Source organism: Thermobia domestica, chromosome 13 (assembly GCF_964235325.1).
Source record: "Thermobia domestica chromosome 13, izTheDome1.hap1.1, whole genome shotgun sequence".
NCBI classification, from domain to species: domain Eukaryota; kingdom Metazoa; phylum Arthropoda; class Insecta; order Zygentoma; family Lepismatidae; genus Thermobia; species Thermobia domestica.
In genome coordinates, this window is record NC_137466.1 from 50396242 (window position 1) to 50418057 (window position 21816).

Below are 21816 nucleotides of genomic sequence, written 5' to 3' on the forward strand. Positions count from 1 at the left end.
CGCACTAGCCGTAGCCGGATTTCGAAAAAAAATTTTTTTAGATACACCCTAATATATATATATATATATAGGATGTGTTAAAGCAGGAACCTGAAAGTAATATACCGGGAGAATGTGAAATAATAGTTCTTTGCTAATTATGTTGATTGCAGTAATGTTATAAGTGTGTAGCAAATAAACAGGCATTGTGTTGACGATATGGTTCGACATGTTTCCATTCTTTGTTTAGTTACTCTTAAGAATTCTGTTAAACTACACAGAGCGCGTACAAATGTAGCTGTACCGACCAAGTTAAGGCACAGGTAAAGTTAGCGTCACGTAAGTTATCAATACGAAACTTCGAAAAACGTTCCTGATTTCCCGTTTTATTGACTGAGTTTTACATGAACTGCAAAACTCAGGACTTTCCGAATGCAAAAGGGACAGCTAACCATTCCTCCATGCTCTCTCAATGCGACTGTTACTATATAAACATAGCAATCTGCTACTTTATTATAATGAATAACCTTACCTACATTCTATAATTAGAGGGGCCATGGTGGCTCAGTGGTATAGGGTTCACCTCTGGTGCATGGGGTCCTCCGTTCGATCCCAACTCGCGCCAAGTGAATTTTGTGGTGAACAAACACCGTGTGCGTGGGTTTTCCCATTTCCTCTCACCCTTTTCCTCCACCATTTCCTTCATTTCTCATCATCACCGTCTCCTTTAACCTAGCCGGCATAATCGTGGGACGTAAATCTTAAAGATTTCATTTTTCATTCTATAATTCACGTTACAATACACATGAACCTCACTTACCTCATCAACTGCTGTTATTATCCATTCAGGTAATGTCTCTTCTTCAATATACCAGACAGATCCATTACTCACGGAATTGCAAGCAATGTCATCTGTAGGATTTATATTGCTGAAATCAACATATTCTCCGTGAGCAGTAAGCACTGGTATGTCAGGGTGTAAAAGCAGAATAAACCTGCATCGTCTACATGTCACAGTCACTTGATTCATTGTAAAGCCAAAATCACCTACAACAAAAACAATAATGAGTATTTAAATAAGTTTACAAGAAAATTGAAAGTCAATATATATAATGAACTAGCACATATTACCCGCTTCGCTGGATTGAAGTAAATAATTTAAATGCACACTGATATTGCTAATTTTGGATCATTTTAATGTATGTCATCCCTCCTCATCCCCCAAGAGTCAGGGCTGAAAATGGACTTAAACAGCATCAGAAGTGGCACTGCTCATTTCGGCGACCGCAAGAACTATAGATTCAACAGTAGTATCTGCCATTTTTGACCATTTATATATATACATATATATATTTTCCCCACCCCTATGTTGCGGGCCATGGCATCGGAAGTGTCACCGTTCATCTCAGCGACCTTAACAAATGTGGATTCAGCACTAATATCGGTTATTTTCGATGATTTTTAAATCTCTCTTCCGCCCCCTCCCCCAAGTTGTGTGGGTTTGAATTTGAATTTAAACGGGATCGAAAGTACCACTGCTCATCTAAGGGATTCAGAAAAAAATAAACGCGACAGTGATAGTGGCCATTTTCGATCATTTTTATACATCTCTTTCTTCCCATCCCCCAAGTGGTGGGGCTGATTTTAGATTTAAACCGGTTCGGAAATGTCACTGTTCATCTGAATGTTCACGAAAACTATGGATTAGACACTAATATTGGTCATTTTCGATCATTATTATATATAGTTCCCCCTCCTCCTTGCTGCGGGGGCGCGGTGGCTCAGTGGTAGAGCGTTCACCTCCGGTGCGTGGGGTCCCTGGTTCGATCCCAGCTCGCGCCGTGGTGGACAAACACCGTGCTCGTAGGTTCTCTCGGGGTTCTCCCGTTTCCTCCCACTTTCTTCATTCCACCATTTCATTCTTTTCTCATATTCACCGTCTCCTTTAGCCTAATCGACATACCAGTGGGATGTAAAACTTAAAGATTTCATTTTTTCCTCCTTGCTGCGACACACGGCATCAGAATTGTCACTGTTAATCTCAGCTACTCCTAAAACTATGGATCCCCGACACTAATATTAGTCATTTTCGATCATTTTTAAATGTTTATCCCCCTCTCCTACGTTGTACCCTCCCCTCCCCAACTATCAGGGCTGAACTTGGATTCAAAACAGTATCAGAAGTGTCATTGTTTCTCTCATCGACCCCGAAAACTATGGATTAAACACTAATGTCGGTCATTTTTGATCATTTTGAAATTTCCCCCTCCGCTACGTTGCATCGTCAAACTGAATACTCTAAAGCAATCCCTGCTCCTAAACTCATGTATGTTGAAAATTTGATTGAGATCGGTCGAGTGGTTCAAGAGTGATGAAGTCACAAAGGCAGTCATTTTTATTTTATTTTTTTTACATATATCTCCCCCTCCCCCTCCGCTTCGTTGGCTCGTCAAAGTGAAACGATAAAAAAACTCCCAAGGTCCGACCCTCATATATGTTGAAAATTTGATCGAGATTGGCTGGGTGGTTCAAATGTTATTAGGTTTTATTTGTTTTTATTTATACGTCCCCCTCCCCTCCCCTAGGATCTACCGTTAAAGTGAAATTGCAAATATGTTTTCAGATCCGAACCTCATGTATCTTGAAAATTTGATTGAGATCGGCCGGATAGTTCAAGAGTTATTAAGTTACAAAAATAGTCACTTTCAGTCTTATATAAATTGACTTTTATATATCTCCTCCCTCCCCCTCCCCTAGGTTGCACCGTAAAAGTGAAATGATGAAAACATCCCAGGCCCGAACCCTATCTATGTTGAAAGTTTGATCAAGATCGGTCTGATGGTTCAAGAGTTATTAAGTTTAATTTATTTTTATAGATTTTTCCCCTCCTCTAAGTTCTACCGTTAAAGTGATATGATAAAAACCACCTCAGGTTCGAACTTCATCTATGTTGATTTTTTTAAAAGATCGGTCGGGTGGTTTAAGCGTGATGAAGTCACAAAGGCAGTCACTTTTATTTTTACTTTTTTTTTTTTTTTTTTTTTACATATATTTTCCCCCTCCCTCTCACCTTAGTTGCACTGTAAAAGTGAAATGAAGAAAACATCCCACGCCCGAACTTTATCTATGTTGAAAGTTTGATCGACATCAGTCGGGTGGTTCAAGAGTTGTTAAGTTTTATTTATTTTTATATATCTGTCCCCTCACCTCCCTCTCCCCTAAGTTCTACAGTTAAAGTGATATGATAAAAAACACCTCAAGTCTGAACTCTATCTATGTTGAAAATTTAGTTAAGATCGGTTGGGTGGTTTAAGCGTGATGAAGTCACAAAGACAGCCACTTTTATTTTTACTTTTTTGACATATATCTTCCCCCTTCCCCTCCACTTCGTTGGACTGTAAAAGTGAAATGAAGAAACCATCCCAGGCCCAAACCTTAATCTATGTTGAAAATTACATCGAGATTGGTAGGGTGGTTCAAGAGTTAAGTTTTATTCATTTTCATTTATTTCCCCTTCTCCCCTGCCCCTCCCCTAAAATCTACTGTCAAAATGAAATGATAAAAAACTTCCCAGGTTTGAACTTCATATATGTTGAAAATTTGACTGAGATCGATCGGGTGGTTCAAGAATTATAAATTCACAAACATAGTCACTTTTACTTTTATATTTATTGATTTTTATATATTTCTCCCTCCACCCCCTCCCCTACGTTGCTCCGTCAAAATGAAATGATAAAAGGCATCCCAGTCCCAAATCTCATCTACATTGAAAATTTGATCAAGATCGGTCTAGTGGTTTAAGAGTTATTAAGTTTTATTTATTTTTTCTATATCCCCCTCCTCCCCCTCCCCTAAGTTCTACAGTCAAAGTAAATAGCTAAAAACACCCTCCCCTAAGTTCTACAGTCAAAGTAAATAGCTAAAAACACTCTCAGGCCAGAACTACATCTACGTTGGAAATTTGATCGATATCGGTCGGGCGGTTCAAGAGATTAAGAGTCACAAACATAGTCACTTTCAATTTTATAATATAGATTACTTACAAAATATAGTAAAGACATAATCATAACACTTAAAATGCATACTATGAGAGCTTTTGCTAAAATACTTCATCAGGAAGAGGAAGAAAAGGAAAAATAGAAACAAAAGCGTAGAGATGGGTGCCAAGTTGGAATGTAGGGACACGTACTTATATAAGTGTTTGTTGCCACGTTGTAAGTAGATAGAGTTTAGTAAAGGTAGATAAAAACCAATGGAATAGATAGGTCTGTACAAGTGCAGGGGAGCGAAGGAATAATAAATGACGAGAACAAGAATTTTAGAAAAACCAAAGTGGATTAAAAGATTGTGATTTTAGTCAATAATTAGTGTTTGGATCAGGAGCCACAAAATTTTTGAACGGCCCCTAAATCGAGTTTTCGTATTTTCTTCGGAAGCACACCATACTGAGTTAACTGATAGTTTTTGTTTGGTTACACTATATGTAGTTCTCCAGATATAAGGCCTACAAGAAAATTTTTGCCTGAAATATATTGGTTCAAAAAAAGTATAATATAGGAGAAAAGGATAAATTAATTAAAATGTTAACAAAAAATAATAATTTTTAAAATTAAAAAAAAAGAGTTTTCACTATTTTCTTGCAATCAATATTTCCTTGATGGGCGGTATGGCCCGTGCAACACGACCCCGTAATTCGCCATGTAATTCGACCATGTAATTCGCGGCGGACTGTGATTGTCGAAACAGGGTGGGGGAGGTGCAGATTGAGTTCCTCCGTCACTTGCTCCGCAGTGGCACGACGGTTCTGCGTGACAATGCGCTTTAATACCCGGCGTGACCTGTCACTCATGATTTTCTTCCGCCCACTGTTCCGCTTCTCCGATATGGTTTTCCCGTGTGTTGTGTAGTCATCACCTTCGACACTGTCCCACGCGACACACCTAACACAGTAGCCACTGCCGTCACATTCACTCCACATAACCGTGCACCAACAATTTGCCCTCTGAAAATCTGAGAGGTCTCCCATTTTACACTACCTCCGTCTGCTGCAGCCACTGTACACTACTGTTCCACTGCGCCTGACGTAGTGTGGAGACCGACCTAACACACCACCACCAGCGGTCCGGTGCTGCGGGCGCCACGACACCACTGCCAACCCATACATCTGACGTGTTGCCAACTACAGGTGTTTCCATTTTTCTGATCACCATCTATATTATATATATATACCTAGGTAAATCGCCTGTTTATTTCAAGAACGACATAACTCAAAATTCCTAACTTTTCAGGAGAAGCGTTTAAAGTTTCGAAACGCAATGGAAACAAATGGGCGCAAGAACGACACAAAGTGTTCTCTAGCGCTCAGTTTTGGAAGCACATGTATGAAATTTTCACCAGAGATAGACATCAAGATTAGCTTTCGTTTTCTGCCCATAAGTCAATAAGGGCGATTTTTGAGTTATGCCGTTCTCGAAATAAACAGGCGATATATTGATTAAGCATCTACATTGCTGCTACTTCAGACATAAATTTCACCTTCATTATAACCATGATATAAAATATCAGAAAATGCACAAAGCAAAATGTATGGATGTCTTCGACGTTGAATTCTGTGATAATCTATCAATCTGAATGAAATTCAAAAATAATAAACAACTGCATAGAAAAAATAATAATAATAAAAAGTAAAAAATAGTTCATATAAATTTTCACAAAACTCAAAAGTTAATTTTCTATTCCCATATAGGGACTTCATGCTTCCAGCATTATAATTCAAAATTACATATACAATAGGGCGGAGCGAAAAGTCTTATTTGGATATCGAAAACGCAATAGTGCGGAAAAGTTGTCAATGGACATTTCTACTGATTGTTTTTTATTGCTCTAAAAAAAACTTCAGAGCTAGCTGATTACGGAGAACACTTCCTTTCGCTCATGTGACGATTCTAACTAGTCGAAACTTGCGATTGAATTCCGGTCTGTTACTCGTGCGTTTAAAACAACGACCACAATGTTTGTATTATAGGGAGCTAGCTTGTTTACCAGCGGGGGCTGAGGTAAAAGGGGAAAAATTTCAACAATTTTTCTGCCAGACTCTTGCAATACTCCCTTACCCTTCTTCTATATGTCAGCGTTGCCAGGGTTAAAAATTTGTCACATGAATGTCATTCTGAAGAGTTAGTGTGAGTTGGTTATTTGTTGGGTGCTGTTGTGGTTGCGGTTTTGTTGCTTATTATTCATTTGACAATGGCTTCACAGCGTAAGAGAGGGCAAACTATACACAGCGAAGCTAGAGAAGTAGTAAGGCCATAGTGCAGTGCGACGAAGAAGCGAGGGAGAAAAAACTAAAGCATTTGTTATCACAGTCTATTTTGCGTGTGTCCACGTATACAGGGATCTTCGATAGGGATTGCATAATTGCATAAACTCTTTGAATTAAGTGAGTATTAGCTGAATTTTTTGACAACGCACTGGCAACCTTGCCCAGGACCGTCGAGTGACCGTTTCTTGGCGATGGGGTGGGGAACTTGCCAATCAACTCTGAATTCCTCAGCCTCGCATTAAAGCTAGCTTCCTATAATACGTCACTGGTAGGTACAGGGGAAAAGGTCTGCGCCACTCACTAGGGAAACGGCTTAGCGAAAGATACGATGCATGTTTTTCAAATGTGTACGATGCTGCTAATAACACAAAGAATAAAAATAAAAGTAACAGTTTAAGGTTTATTTGAAAAGCAAGCTATTTATTTATATTTATTACCAATTATTTGAATATACTTGAATATCTTAGGACAAAGTTTAAGTGTAGTAATTTGCTTGACATTGTTTGCAACCTGAAGTAAGAAACTACTTAATATTCTCATGTTTCGGTTACCGACCGACCTTACGAAGCGGAACACAGAGAGGCGTTATCGCACTTATTATTCAACTTTGTTCCGGAGTACGCTATAAGGAAAACCAGGGCCTAGAGTTGAATGGTATTCACCAGATTATGGCGTATGCTGATGATGTAAATCTGATATCGAAAGAAATGCAGAAGCCTTATTAAACGCTTGCAACGACATTGATTTAGAAGTAAATGCAGAGAAAACTAAATACATGGAAGTTCACCAGGAACGTACTACGGCAAAATTATGAATGCGTTAAAATATCAAATAATACTTTCGACAAAGTGGATACTTGCAAATATCTGAGATCAATATTACCAGACCAAAATCATATCCACAAAGAAATTAAATGTCGTCTGAAATCAAGAAATTCGTATTATTATTTAGTTCAAAATATGCTGTCGTCGCGAATTCTGTTGACGAATTTAAAGCTTAAAACATATAAAATGATAATCATGCCTGTTGTGCTTTATGATTGCGAAACATGGTCGCTTACGCTGAGAGAAGAACGCAGACTGAAAATATTTGAGAATAAAATCCTGAGACGAATATTTGGACCCAAGAGGAACGGAAATGGAGAATGGCGGAAACTTCATAACGAAGAACCGCATATACGGTTTACCAAACATCGTTAGGGTCATCAAGTCTAGGAGGCTCAGGTGGGCAGGTCATGTAGCCAGAATGGAAGAAGGTAGGAACGCTTTCAAAGTTTTGACTGGAAATACAATCGGAAAACGTCCATTAGGAAGACTTAGTCGCAGATTGGAGGATAATATTAAGATGGATCTCGCAGAAATAGGAATACAGAGTAGAAACTGGATCGAATTGGGCAAGGATAGAAGTTAATGGAGAGCTTTTGTGAACGCAGCATTGAACCTTCGGATTTCATAAGCCATAGAGAGAGAGAGAGAATACACTTAAGCACAACTGCACAACAAACATGAGTGAGTGAGTGGTTAGCTTTTGCGCTTCTATCGGGAAGTCCGGGATTCAACCCCGCATTCGACTATTGTGACAAGTTTTTCTTAATTCCATCTGTGAATGAAGAGAGATTGCGTGCACTGAGAGTCCTGGTCGACTTCCTTTCTTAACGTTTTTAAATTGTTGTTATTAGTAATTACCAGCAGTGACGGATTTGCGAAGGGGGTTAGGGTGGGGATGTCTTTGGGATTGAAGCCTGTATCCCGAAATTACGGAATATCTAAAACTAAATATTAGTTATGCCTTTACTCGTAAACTTCAAGCTCTCCTCAAATAAAAAGAATTAAGAATTTTTAGAAAAACTTAAACATTAATAAGACCCCCGTCCAAAAATACTTTTCTGAATCCGCCACTGATTATCAGTACCTATATAAAATAGTCTTCAAGGTTGTATCCGGAACATTATTGCTAAATATACAAACGAAACGAAATATTTGTTACCCTGTACTCATAAACTTCAAGCTCCTCCCAAATAAAAATTAGGGATTATTAGCAAAACCAAACATTAATCAAAGAAACCCTTCCCAAGTACTTTTCTAAATCAGCTACTGATTACTTCTATCAAATGGTATTCAAGGTTGTATCCGGAAGATTATTGCTAAATCATTGCACAGCTAGAGTATAATAGAAATGTGGAAGTACGCTCTGACAGATATATTGAAAAACGTACGCTCAAATGGATATATTGAAAAACGTAAGTTTAATCATGTACTAGAAGCTAGAGTACTAAGCTGTAAGAAATGAAACATGGATGAGTAAAAATGAAATGATCTAAGAAAAAAAATGTCGATAACTCAGAAGTTAAAATAAAGTTAAATAGCCTCTAATATTGCCGTCAAATACTACGTACTTTATTTACTTTAATTCATAAAACATGTGCTCCATCCATCATGATGGTGAATTCCAGAGCGAAATATGGCATTTAGGTCATGAAATCTTATTTAACTTTAGAGTATACTACAAGAAAGCTATTTAAAAAGAAAAATCATAAAAATGAAAAAAGCCAAAATTTCCAAAATTCTCATTTTCCCCAAAAAGCCAGCTTTTTATGTGCAAAAAACCATCGATTCAAAAAAGCCGGCTTTTCTGCATCTCTAGTTTCAACTAATGAGAAACGTGTCCTAGGAAGGTCGTTGGACAAGATCTGAGTTCTACTTTCTGAGTAGTGAATGGGATGGGAAAATATATTATGCATCATTGAATGTACAGTTCGAAATCCAAGCACTAAATGAATGGAAACTTCTGCAATTTATCTTATTCCAATCGGAATACATGCATCATGTATTTATTGATTCATTTACATTATTTCGGCTCATTCTTTTTACTTTGCAATTTTTATTTACTTATTTTGTTATTATCCATTTTGGAGGTAACCATTTTTGTTTGTGGTTTAAAGTACTTTTGATTTTTTGCAGGCTTTCGAAAATGACAAATTCGAGGGTTGCATTCGAGATTTTGAAAATTCCTTTTACCAAAACATTATCATGTTTATATATATATATATATATATATATATATATATATATATATATATATATATATATATATATATATTACGATTAAGAGCAATATCTCTACTTTATAGTAGTACAAATCGAAACTTTGTATTTTTCGTAGTAACCGTGCTGCAGCATTTTCTACGCCACTGTAAACTCTTATTTTCACACGCGGCAGTGAAAGTAAGTCAGTCAAAATCCGCGATACCGCCAGATGAAAAAAGTACGGTAATCTTTCTCAGCATGTCATCAGTAAAGTAATCTTTGGTAAAAATATAAAAAGAAATTCCCGATGCAACCATTATATTTAATATGTGATCATTTCACATCAAAGTTGTGAAAAATCCAGCCGCTATTAAACTCAGGATTTAAATCCCTAGGCCAACCGTCCTGACTGAAGATTCCTTTTCTTCTCTCAAAATTGTACGTCAAGATCAGGAGTCAGAGATTAAAAGAAGGAAAAGGTGGTATTAAATGGACTTATTTTTTTAAATAAAAAAGTTGGCTTTTTTGGAAAAGTTTTTTCAAAATTTCTCATTTCCAGTATAGTCCGATTATGTAAAAGGCTTTTTTTTTTGGGGGGGGGGTAAAAACCCTACCCATCTGGGTTCATGTTGTTCTTTTCGGGTTTAATTAGGCCTTTCGGAAGTTTCTTTGGGCCAAAAATGTAAGGATTTGATCCATAATTGAAAATGACATCATTGTTCTAGTTTACAACAATTTTCTGTTCATTTTTTTGATAAAGACTTCTTCAAATTTTTCCAATTTTTAATGATATTGGTTTACCAACTCTTTTATATATTTACCGTCGTTTTTTTTCTCTCTCTCTCTGAGAGTGTGTGTCCCTCCGAGAGACAAGAATTACGAGAACTACTTGATGGATCAATCTTGACCAAAATGTAGAGGGTCAAGATTTAGGAATAGAGTTCACTAATGGCGTGATATTCATACCGAAAGTGGTAAAAATTAACTATTTTCCGTTTTTACGAAGATCACTATAGAGTAGAAACCGTAACAGATAGCGAGAAGCGTTTTCCTCAAATTGATTAAATCTCTCATAAATACAGTTCATCTCCATTCTTAACTCTCTACTAAAATCGGAAGTGATAGAAATCCACTCAAACTTCCTGTTTCAATATTGATGTACACATGGAGTAAAAAACGATTACAGATAGCGAGAAGCGGTTTCTTGGAATCGATGTAACGCTTTAAGAATAAATGTAATCTCTCTTTAACTCTTGGGGGCACGGTACCTCTGTGGTAGAGCATTTACATGCGTGGGGTTCCCGGCCAAGTAAATTTTTGGTCAACAACATCGTATCCGTGGGTTTTCTTGAGGTACTCCAGTTTCCTCCCACATTCTGATACAACAAATTCTTCCATTGTCATCCACTTGTCTTAATCATCTGTCTCCCTTATCCTAAAAGACATAATCGCAAGACGTTAAAGTGAAATATTTCGTTTCACTTTTTCCTCTTAGCTTTCTATTCGAACTGGTAGAAACAAACCATTTCGGTACTAACGTTGACAGCTATCGCAAAAATCTACTACAGGGTGTCCACTCTCAAAGCGTTTTGAAATTCCCGGTTTTCCCGGCTCTACTAGATAAATTCCCGGTTATAACTGGCACTAAAAGACAAATATTTTGCGAAAGAGGCGGAAGGATTATTATTTAGTTCCCACCCGAACAACATAAAATTATACTATCGAAAGAAATTATATTTTCTTACCTGTTTTCATTACTTTCCGATAAGTGCATTGATTTTTTCTTCCAGAAGAGCAGCTTCTTTTTTTGGCTCAGCAATTACTTTGCCTTTTTAGCTTCCAATTCCAGTCTTTCTCGCGTCACACGTTTTCTCTTTCTTTCCATCTTTTCCTTTTCACTCAAATCCTTCTCCTTTTTCTTCAAACGTTCAGTATACCGAGCATACGCATTTTTGGCCGCATGTATCATATCTTTGCTGATTTTAATTGACTCCAATCCACCTAATGCACTCACACCATCATACACTTGTCTCATGGCAATAAGGCTCTCTGTTTGATTCTCAAAAATGCATTCAGAATTTACAGAAAATCTTCTATCTATTGATGCATTTCCGTGTGACAGTATCAAAATACATTGTATAAAATCATTGAGATCTTGCACACTGTCCTCACTGAATACGCTAAGAAGTTCAACATAAAACAACAGAAGTGCATCCAGACGCTTCTCCTTTCTTTTAAATGTTTTGCACTGATGAATAGATTCAGGTGACGAAAATACCTTCCAATATTGTCCCATAATTTTATCTGCTTTGCTTCCGTAAACCATTGTTTAGCTACCATCTCCTCCAAAGATAATGTCAAACGCTTCTCCGCTAGTGTCAGGTTGTGACCAATAAGCACAGGGTCGAGACACGAAATAGCTCGAGTAAGTTTGTATTTCAATGGTGACCTATCCATTATTTTACTAATCATCGCTGCGATAGCTTCTCTGCACGTTCGTCGCAGTGTTAGCTTGTCTAGATCCGTTATTTCCTTGATTCCACACATGGCATCCCTAGTTGCAAAGCCTATGTCCACATCTTTAGCAGGAAGAAGATTGTTTGGATCTGATATATCTATTTTTTGAACAGATGCACCTGCTTTATTAAGAACATCACCCTTCACTATTTTTTCCATTAATCTTTGTACGAAAGAAGTGTGCTCTTCATACGAAAAGGGTCCCATGGGTTAGTCTGTTTGAAATTAGGTCAGAAATGGTTCCACCATTGAAGCAATAGTTGAGGAAAATGCTAATTTTGGTGCTAGCATTTTGTCGTGCAAATTTTTTCTCTACAAATGAGAACGTTGTCGAGTTAGGTGTTTTCTTGTCCTTCTTGACACACGCAACATTAATAAGGCTCGAGATGCAACGTCACTGTTTTCTACCCATCTAACAGCACAAAACTTCTTTGGGAAAATATCAGATTCAGTGTAATAAATGTAGTCCAGCCTTCGTGCTGGCGAGTCTTTGAATAAATAAGACAAAGCACGTAAAAACCCCACTAAGTCCCAATCTGTCTTCTGCATGTCGGTTTTGAACGCCCCATTAGCTACATGAAGACCGCAACTACCAATGCTTAACAACACTGGACTTTCCGGCGTATGTTGCAGTTCAAGTTGCAAATCTGTCAATAATTTAAAATTGACACTTGGCCCATTCTGAATAAGTTGCACCTGAATGAGTTTCTTTAAAACGTCCGAAGATACCTTTTTATTGATACCTTTTAACAAATCTGACGCTGTTGAGTATCCGAGAAAAACAGATGTAAACATCTTGTTGTAACAAGAGATTTATTTGAATCCCAAAATCGTACATGTAAATCCATTTGTTGCCTCTGAGAAACTTTATTCAATGATTCGTCGAAGCAGATCACAACGTAGGTGCAGTCTTTTAATAACCTCTGAAGTTCTCGCTCGAAATAAGGTGCTAATCCAAACACTACTGTGCACCCAACTTTAGTTCGATGCTATTGCAATTTTTCTGTAATATCACTGTCCGAAAACATCAATTTAAATGTTGATGCACAACGCTCAGCTTCTCGGAGAGACATATGGTTCATCACAATTTGTAAACACCAAAGCACCTCAGCTTTAGTAACTGAATCTGCTAATATGTAACGTTTAATAGTCGGTTAAGAAGTAGAATGAATACTGCCTGACTGACAAGAAAAAGATGTGTCATTCTCAGTCGAAGAAGCAAATGATCAGTGGATGAACTTTGCTTACTATTAGTGTCGGACGAGTTTTTATGACAATGATCGGTGGATGTACTTTGATGACTATTAGTTTTGGATGACTTCTTAAACGCAACATGAGTTAATCCATTCACAACGCAAATGAAAGTCCTCCAGCTGATTTTTCCACTGTATTAGGCAATAAAAAATAATAAGAAAGCATAATAATATCGGCCTGATAGGGGCCAGAATTTCTTACCCAAAAAAGTTCTTTTTTAAAAAAATGCCTAATTTTGGTTAGATAAGGTCAGTTTTGGTTAGGTTGGGTTAGGTCAGGTCTGGTTATGTTAGATTTGTTTCGTTATTTGTGTTTGTACTTACTATCACAGTTTGTATAGATTGGCCTCAAGAATTTGTGCAAGAAACTTCAATATTTCGCTTACATTAAAGTGGATTATTGCCGGGACCGGAGTGGCGATTGCTCATCAGACGCAATCCCACACTCGCTGTTTCATACATGTTCATGAACAATTTATTTATTTTCTGTGGTGTGGAATCACTGTAACAAAAACCTTTCTACTGTTATTCCATACTGTTAAGAGAATAATGACCATCAAGACGTAATATGGTCCCTTGTACTTATTGTGCTGATGTTACCACATGTGATTTAAAAAGAATGGACAAATGACTTTCTTACTGACTATTTTGTCATTTTTAGTCACTTCGTGATGCAGAAGTAACTTTTGCCTACTCCAGAAAATTAATGCCCTCCTTTATTTTGGCATTCCGCGCCTGAAAACTGTTTTCGTTTTACATATCTGCTCACATCCGCACATTTGAAGCATTTTTAAAACCAGCTTTGAAGATACTCCATAAACTTGTACGCCATTAATAAACGTTTTATGAGGACCAGTCCTACAACCTCCTGATGCCGCTTAAATGTCAGATAAGAACGGAATGATAAGTGATCACAATATAATATATATTGTGTAAAATGAGAACTACTGCCGCAACATCTTGCTGAAAGTTTTAAATTACTCAATAAAGTTGTATACCAATAAATATTCCCTCCGGGCAAGCCTTACAATTTCCTCAAGTCTCTTAATCGTCAGATAAGATAATGGAATGATACCACTTACCACAGTACTAATGTGTTATTTTACGTAAAATAATAACTACTGCAGCAACATCTTGCTAACTTATCTGGTGGTTAATGGTATCAGGAGATTGTAGAACCAGACCTATTACTAAACAAGAAATCATAACTGCCAACTAGACAATCTCATTCCCGCCATTTACTATTCGCATTCATTTTTACATTGCTATTCATTTTAAACAAAAACAATAATAAAGAATACATCAAAGAAACAATTCGTACTACTTAAAGTTGAATTATAGTTAAATAATTCTTCATATTTTTTTTTTTCTTAAAAGACCAAGGCCAAAACAGAAGACCACACACATGATTACTGACTACAACACAGCGCTCTTTCAGGCTTCAAACAACCCCCTCTGACGCATCACTACTCTATTCTTTTTTTAAAATACAAAACATGGTCGATAAGCGAACCACAACGTAGGATTCAAGCGGGCGCCTGTTTCACCGTTGCCACGTTCACCTGCGATTCACCATTGATGCTGAATTCGGACGCCCCAAACGGTGGATACCGACAGGATGACGCTGGAACCGATCCAACGAATCATGAATTCAGAAGCGCCCAGTGACTTATCGGTAGAAAACAATTGAGCTACGCCTTGCGTTTTTAACTTTCGGCCTTCTTCGGCTATTATCGTCGTGTTTCCCGGTTCTTTGGAGAAATTCACGGCTTATTCACGGCTATTTCCCGGTGGGTGGACACCCTGTACTACAACTTCAGGCTTCAAAATTAATTAACAAAAGATCATGCTACAGAAACCAAACTTATTTACGCGGTGTACAAATGACACTGCTACTTGTTCTACTATAGTAATTGAATTACGTGCTTCTGTGGTGTCCAACGATTGGTTATTTTTGGAGTACAGCATCCGGGCTATATATAAGATGTGAACCGACAGTTTTATGTAAAATCCGAACCACCATATTGCGTTCCAATTTCAATGTACTCCAATCGAGAACTGCTGAAATTACATTGAAATCATATAGTGCGAATGGCAAACTCCGATATTGATTATATATAATGTCTTTGTACTGCAGAAATAATATTTACTAAGTATGATTTGGTTGCTTAGTTCATAATTTAACATCCCTTCCACCACTTGAACGGTTAATGTAATTCAGTATCGCACAATGTATGGTCTCCTGTTATGTCTTTGATTACAATGTTCGAGGGTGAAGGATTAATCTAAAGGCTTACCTGGGCAGTTAATGTTGTTTTTCTACTTTTAAAAATTCAGCGTCATTTAATCTACTACATTCAAAATATCAGAGGATATAAATCAAGAGTAATTTCTAATATCCTATTATTTCCTACTGTCCTATTATTTCAGAAATTCTAACGCAGGTAAACCTGTTCCGCAGATACTATTTTTCGTCGGCAGAGAATTTAGACAGTCTACAAAAGCTGTATGCTATGTTTACAAGTATAGAGTAAATAATGTGAAACCATTATAAGTGCTATAGGAACTCATATCATTGCGAAAACTCGGTGTTTTCAGTGCCTTCGTTTACGCGGATACTCACCGTCGCTGATGCATTTGCTCTCTTCAGACGCCCCCCACGCTTCTGTATGGACACACCAGCTTCGCCATGCACTAACTCGATTAGATAACATTCCTAACTTGCACTAACCTAATATTAATAGAAATAAGGGCTTAAGTTTAGAGTTGCCCCTCCAGTCTGAAGTTGCCCTTGGACTTTGCAACATACAGAAAACTGTGCTTAAAGTATTAAAAATTGTTACATTTCACTTAACTTCAGTATTCCGTGTGCTTGACAAATATTTAAAAGGTTTTCTTCATTATTTTTGCGCATCCGTTACACCTGTTCGCCATATTCGCCATATTTTACAACTACCATGCTGCTGAAACCTTCTGCAATGCTTCCGCATCCGGCAAATAGTACTAACTTCCACATATCTTTTCCCGTATTAAACATAACTCTCCTCCCGAACTTACATTCCTAAACATCAAATAAAAACTTCAAATTATCATTTCTTATCTCATTTCTCCTGTAAATTTTCCTGATTTTTATAAAAAGCGGAGGGGTAACTCTAAACTTAACCCGAAATAAGCGAAATTCTATCATTTTTTCGAAAATGATGCCGGATCCCTATGCTAATATAATCTAACATAAAGTAACCTACCTAACCGAAACTAACCTAATATGAACAGAAACTGCCGTAATTATAACATTTGTTTAGAAAAAAATAGCTGGACCCCTACTGCTAAACATTGTCCCAGGTTAGATAGTATTTCTTGCACTAGTTTTTATGTACATGTGTGGACACCAATGTTGGGCAAAATCAATTGAAATCAATTGCAATTGATCAATCAATTGAAAGTAATTGCTCTGAAAATCAATTGCAATTGATTTCAATTTGTAATTGACAATTAATTTCAATTGCAATTGAATTCAATCATAAAATTTGCAATTAAATTTTCGTCAATTGTTAATTGTTAATTGGTCACTAGGTAATTGAAACTTTTAATTGTTAATTGTCAATTGCAAAGGGTGCAATTGAAACATTCAATTGTTAATTGCAATTGACAATTGAAACTTGTAATTGTTAATTGTAATTGTTAATTGCAATTGAAATCAGCAATTAAAACTGAAGATAAGAAGATATGTGTATATTGTATTGTCCACTTGTTACTGTTTTACATATTTCAAATAAGGTACTTATAAGAAATGCTGGATACCTACCATCCCTTTCCCCCCTGGGAAGAAAGCCGTGAAATTAAGTATTTTTTAAATATATTATGTTTATGGTTCTATAACCCTCGAAAGAACTCTATATGCCCGTCATGCATACAATAGGAATGAGCACGAGCGAGTTCGAGCGAGTTTTCTTTAAAACTCGACTCGACTCGAAGCAGATATCTTTGAGTTCGACTCGAGATCTCGGCTCGAAAAATTTCCCCCAACTCGACTCGAATTCGGATCGAGTTTCCAGTCGAGTCGAGCCAATTCGAGCTAAATCCTTTGTGTAGTTGCAAGTACTACTATCTTCAAGTATCCTACATAGGGCAATATAATTATCAATGATACTACTACTACTATTATAACTAATTATTATTATAACACCGTGTACCTGTATAAACATGGAATATAGGCAGTTTGTATCGGAATACTAAAAATTAGTTAACTGTCGATCTCGGTAGTCAAGAAATCTTCAGAAGGCAAGGACATCGGTCACGAGGTTCTTGGTTTGAGTTCAGGAGGAGCAAGTATTCGGGCTCGAGCCAAAAATTGTTAGAAGTTATGGGACTCCAGCCAAACATGTTTAAAACTGGTCGACCCGGGTTTAGGGTTGTCAACAACTCAAGCGGCTCGCTCACAGCTCATTCACTTATCGAGCCGAACCGAGAAGTGAGCCGAGCCAACAGCTTACCCAACCGAGCCACCTCGAGCCGAACCGAACCGAGCTGATTGCTTACCCCAACCGAGCCGGTTCAAGCCATTGGCTCAATTGAGCCCAGTCGATGGGTAATCCCAACCAAGCCAGCTCAAGCTGTACGCTCTGTTGAACCGAGCCGAACCGGTTGACATCACTATTCCGGTTGGGCTTCTACTTTGGCTAAAAAATTGGACCGTGCAGTTCTCAGCCTTGATGGTAAGAACTACAAAAATGATATGAAATCTTTAGTTTTACGTCCCATGCTTATGCCGGTTAGGCTAAAGGAGACGGTGATGATGAGAAGTGAATGACATGAAGAAAGTGGGAGGAAACGGAAGAACCCCGAGAAAATCCACGAGCACGGTGTTTGTCCACCACAAAGTCCAAACTGTGCGAGCTGGGATCGAACCAGGGACCTCAAGCACCGGAGGTGAACGCTCTACCACTGACCCACCGCGCCCCCTGGTAAGAACTACAGTATATACTTATATTGGTGCTCACGGCGTCATTAACTTGTTCCACCACCAACGAATTTCGAGGTACTTTGTTTTGCATCCTTTGTGCGTGTTTTGTGTCGCTTTGTGCACCTATTCCCACATTTTGTGCATCATCGGAAGTGGGTCAAAATGGGCCTACAAATATGGCGGAACAAATTATTGCTCTTCCGCCACCAATGAATTTCGAGGTCGTTTTTTTCACATCGTTTTGTGCCGTTTTGTGCGTCTACTTCCGTTTCGTGCGTCATGGGAAGTGGGTCAAAATGGGCTTCCAAGATGGGACGAAAATGACCAAGAATTCCGCTACTATCGAATTTCGAGGTCGTTAATTTCACAACGCGTACCCTTTTGTGCGCCTATTTCGACGTTTTGTGCGTCACTGGAAGATGGTCAAAATGGGCCTCGAAGGGGGGACGAAAATGACCCACTTCTCCGCCACTAAAGAATTTCGAGGTCCTTCATTTTACATCGACTACTGAATTTTCGTGCTGTTTCGTGCCCCCATTTCCACGTTTCGTGCGTCACCAGAAGTGGGTCAAAATAGGCTTCCAAGATGGGACGAAAATGACCCACTGTTCCGCCACTATCGAATTTCGAGGTCGTTAATTTCACATCACGTACCCTTTTGTGCGTGTATTTCGACGTTTTGTGCGTCACTGAAAGACGGTCAAAATGGGCCTCGAATGTGGGACGAAAATGACCCACTGCTCCGCCGCTACCAAATTTTGTGGTCCTTCCTTTCGCATCGACTAGTGTATGTTTCGTGTCCTTATTTCCACGTTTTGCGCGTCACCAGAAGTGTGTCAAAATGGGCCTCTAAAGTGTGACCAAAATGACCCATTGTTCCGACACTATCGAATTTCTAGGTCGTTTCTTTTGCATCGTTTTGTGCCTATTTTTAAAAAAAAAGTTTCATGTACCTACTTCTTCGTCTTGTGCGTCAGTGAGTTAAACAGGCCTTTAAAGTGGGAGTTAAATGGCTCACTGTTCCGCCACTATCGAATTTCGGGGTCCGTTCTTTCGCATCGTTTAGTGTCTGTTTTGTACGTTTTGTACGTCACCAGAAGTGTGTCAAAATGGGCTTCCAAAGTGTGACGAAAATGACCCACTTCTCCGTCACTATCGAATTTCGTGGTCCTTCCTTTCGCATCGACTAGTGAATTTTTCGTGCAGTTTCGTGCCCTTATTTCCACGTTTTGTGCGTCACCAGAAGTGTGTCAAAATGGGCCTCCAAAGTGTGACGAAAATGACTCACTCCTCCGCCACTACCGAATTTCGAGGTCCTTCCTTTCGCATTGACTAGTGCCTGTTTTGTTACGTTTTGTGCCCCTATTTCCACGTTTTGTTCGTCACCAGAAGTGTGTCAAGATGAGCCTCCAAAGTGTGACGAAAATGACCCACTGTTCCGACACTATCGAATTTCTAGATCGTTACTTTCGCATCGTTTAATGCCCTTTTTTTTTTTTTTAAAAAAAAAAAAAAAGTTTTCTGCGCCTATTTCTTGTCTTGTGCATCACCCGAGGTGAATTAAACGGGGCTTTAAAGTGGGAGTTAAATGGCTCACTGTTCCGCCACTATCGAATTTCGGGGTTGGTTCTTTCGCATCGTTTAGTGTGTATTTTGTACCGTTCTGTTCGCCTACTTCCACGTTTTGAGCATCACCAGAAATGCGTCAAAATGGTCCATCAATGTGTGAGGAAATAGAGCCATTGTTCCGCCACTGTCGAATTTGGAGATCGTTTCGTTCGCATCGTATAATGCCTGCTTTGTACTGTTTTGTGCTCCTATTTCCACTTTAGTGCGACAACGAAAATGGGTCAAAATGGCCTACAAGTATAGCGGAATAACTTAATGCTGTTCCGTCACCATCGAATGTCGAGGTCGTTTTCTTCACATTTTTTATGCATGATTTGTGTCGCTTTATGCATCAGGGGGAGAGGGTCAAAATGGACCTTGAAAGTGGAATGGATATGTCTTTTTCTGCCATATTTGTAGGTCGTCTTTGACCCACTTTCGTTGGCCTACAAAACGTGAAAATATGCGCAGAAACGGTAAAAACATGCACTAAACAATGCGAAAAAGCGACTGGATACTGGTGGGAGAGTGGATCATTTTTCTTCCCACATTGAATGCCCATTTCGACCACTACCATTGATTCACAAAACGTGGAAATAGGCTTACAAAACGGCAAGATGATGTGAAGGAAACGACCTCGAAATCGTTCCTGACGGAACAGCATTAACTTGTTTCGCCATATTTGTAGGATAACATTGACCCATTTCCGGTGACGCAGAAAACGAGGAAATAGGCGCACAAAACGACACAAAAAATTTCCATGTAATTAAGCTAAATTTCCATTTAAGTTTGTAAGCTTAATTATATGGAAAATTTTATACATTTTTCCTTTACGTTGGTCTACTTTACGTTGATTTGGGACTTTTAAATTTTATTCAGTTTTCCACTGAAAAGTATCTATAATTCAACAAGGAAATAATTATTAATTATAATTATTATCTATATAATTGAATTCATTATAATTTGTTCCATAACAAACACTTTACCATTTCGTACTAGCTGTTACGCCCGTTCTTCGCATGGATCAGATAAAATATCAATGTAAACGAACTGAACAACAGGAGAACAATTAAGAAACATTTCTAAAATTGGATATATTTTGTGTGAATATATATCCAACAACGTGAATGTGTTTTCATTGGGAAGGCCGATGGGGGCTGAATTTGAACGTATACACTATCGGGGGTGTCACTATACGTCTGAGCAACCCCAATAAATATGGATTCGACACAAATTCTACTACTTTTACATGTCCCGGTGAAAAACCCCTCAGACCCCCTAGGTTCGTATTGTGAAAAATTTCCTCTGGCCCCCACTAACCCCCAACCAATACCGCGAAAACTATGAATGTGACACTAACATCTGTCATTTTCTACTACTTTTTACATTTGCCGGTAAAAGTCCCTATAATCCTCTGGTTCTAATTTTGAAAAAAAAAAAAAAAAAAAAAAAACAATGCCTCTGGCCCACAGCCGATGGGGGCTGTATTTGGAAGTCAACGCCTGTGGAAGTATCACCATTCATCTCAGCGACAGCGAAAACTATGGATTTGACACTAATATCGGTCACTTTCCATTATTTTTACATGTCTCGCAATTCCCCCATCCCCGGTGACTCCCGGCCCGCATTCAATGGTGGCTAAATTTGAAAATCATCGCTAATGAAAGTATCACCATTGATCTCAGCCACCGCCAAAACTACGGATTTGACATCGGTCAATGTGGATTATTTTTACATGTCTCGTGATCCCCTTAATGCCCCCCTTTCTTAGCTGATGGGGGCTAAATATGAAAGTAAACGCGGTCTTGAGTTTCACCATTGAGCTCAGCTATCCCGAAAACTATGGATTTGACATTAATATCGGTCATTTTCGATTATTTTTACATGTCTCGGAATTCCCCCCTCTGGTGACCCAAGGCCCGCATACAACGGTGGATGAATTTGAAAGTCATCGCTAATGGTAGTGTCGTCATTGATATCAGCAACCGCGAAAACTATGGATTTGACACTAATATAGGTCATTTTGGATTACTTTTACGTTTCAGTATTCCCCCCCCCCCCCGTTGACCCACGGCCCGCAGCCGAATACGGTGAATTTGGAAGTTAATGCAATCGGAGTTCCACCATTGATCTCAGCGACCGCGAAAA

The 21816-nt window shown here is 38.4% G+C and overlaps 1 protein-coding gene and 1 non-coding gene across 5 annotated transcripts in view; one reads left to right on the forward strand and one right to left on the reverse strand.

The window, feature by feature from the left end:
* Nucleotides 1–21816, reverse strand: part of LOC145668138 (E3 ubiquitin-protein ligase RNF180-like) — a 75067-nt gene that overhangs the window by 41517 nt on the left and 11734 nt on the right. For all 4 annotated transcript variants that reach the window (XM_081735706.1, XM_081735707.1, XM_081735709.1 and 1 more), the window contains exon 2: nt 800–1026. In XM_081735706.1, the coding sequence (XP_081591832.1) occupies nt 800–1026 (227 nt within the window). The remainder of the gene's footprint in view (nt 1–799; nt 1027–21816) is intronic.
* On the forward strand, nt 1750–1821 carry TRNAR-CCG (transfer RNA arginine (anticodon CCG)). Its single transcript has one exon. It is a non-coding gene; the product is annotated as a tRNA-Arg (tRNA).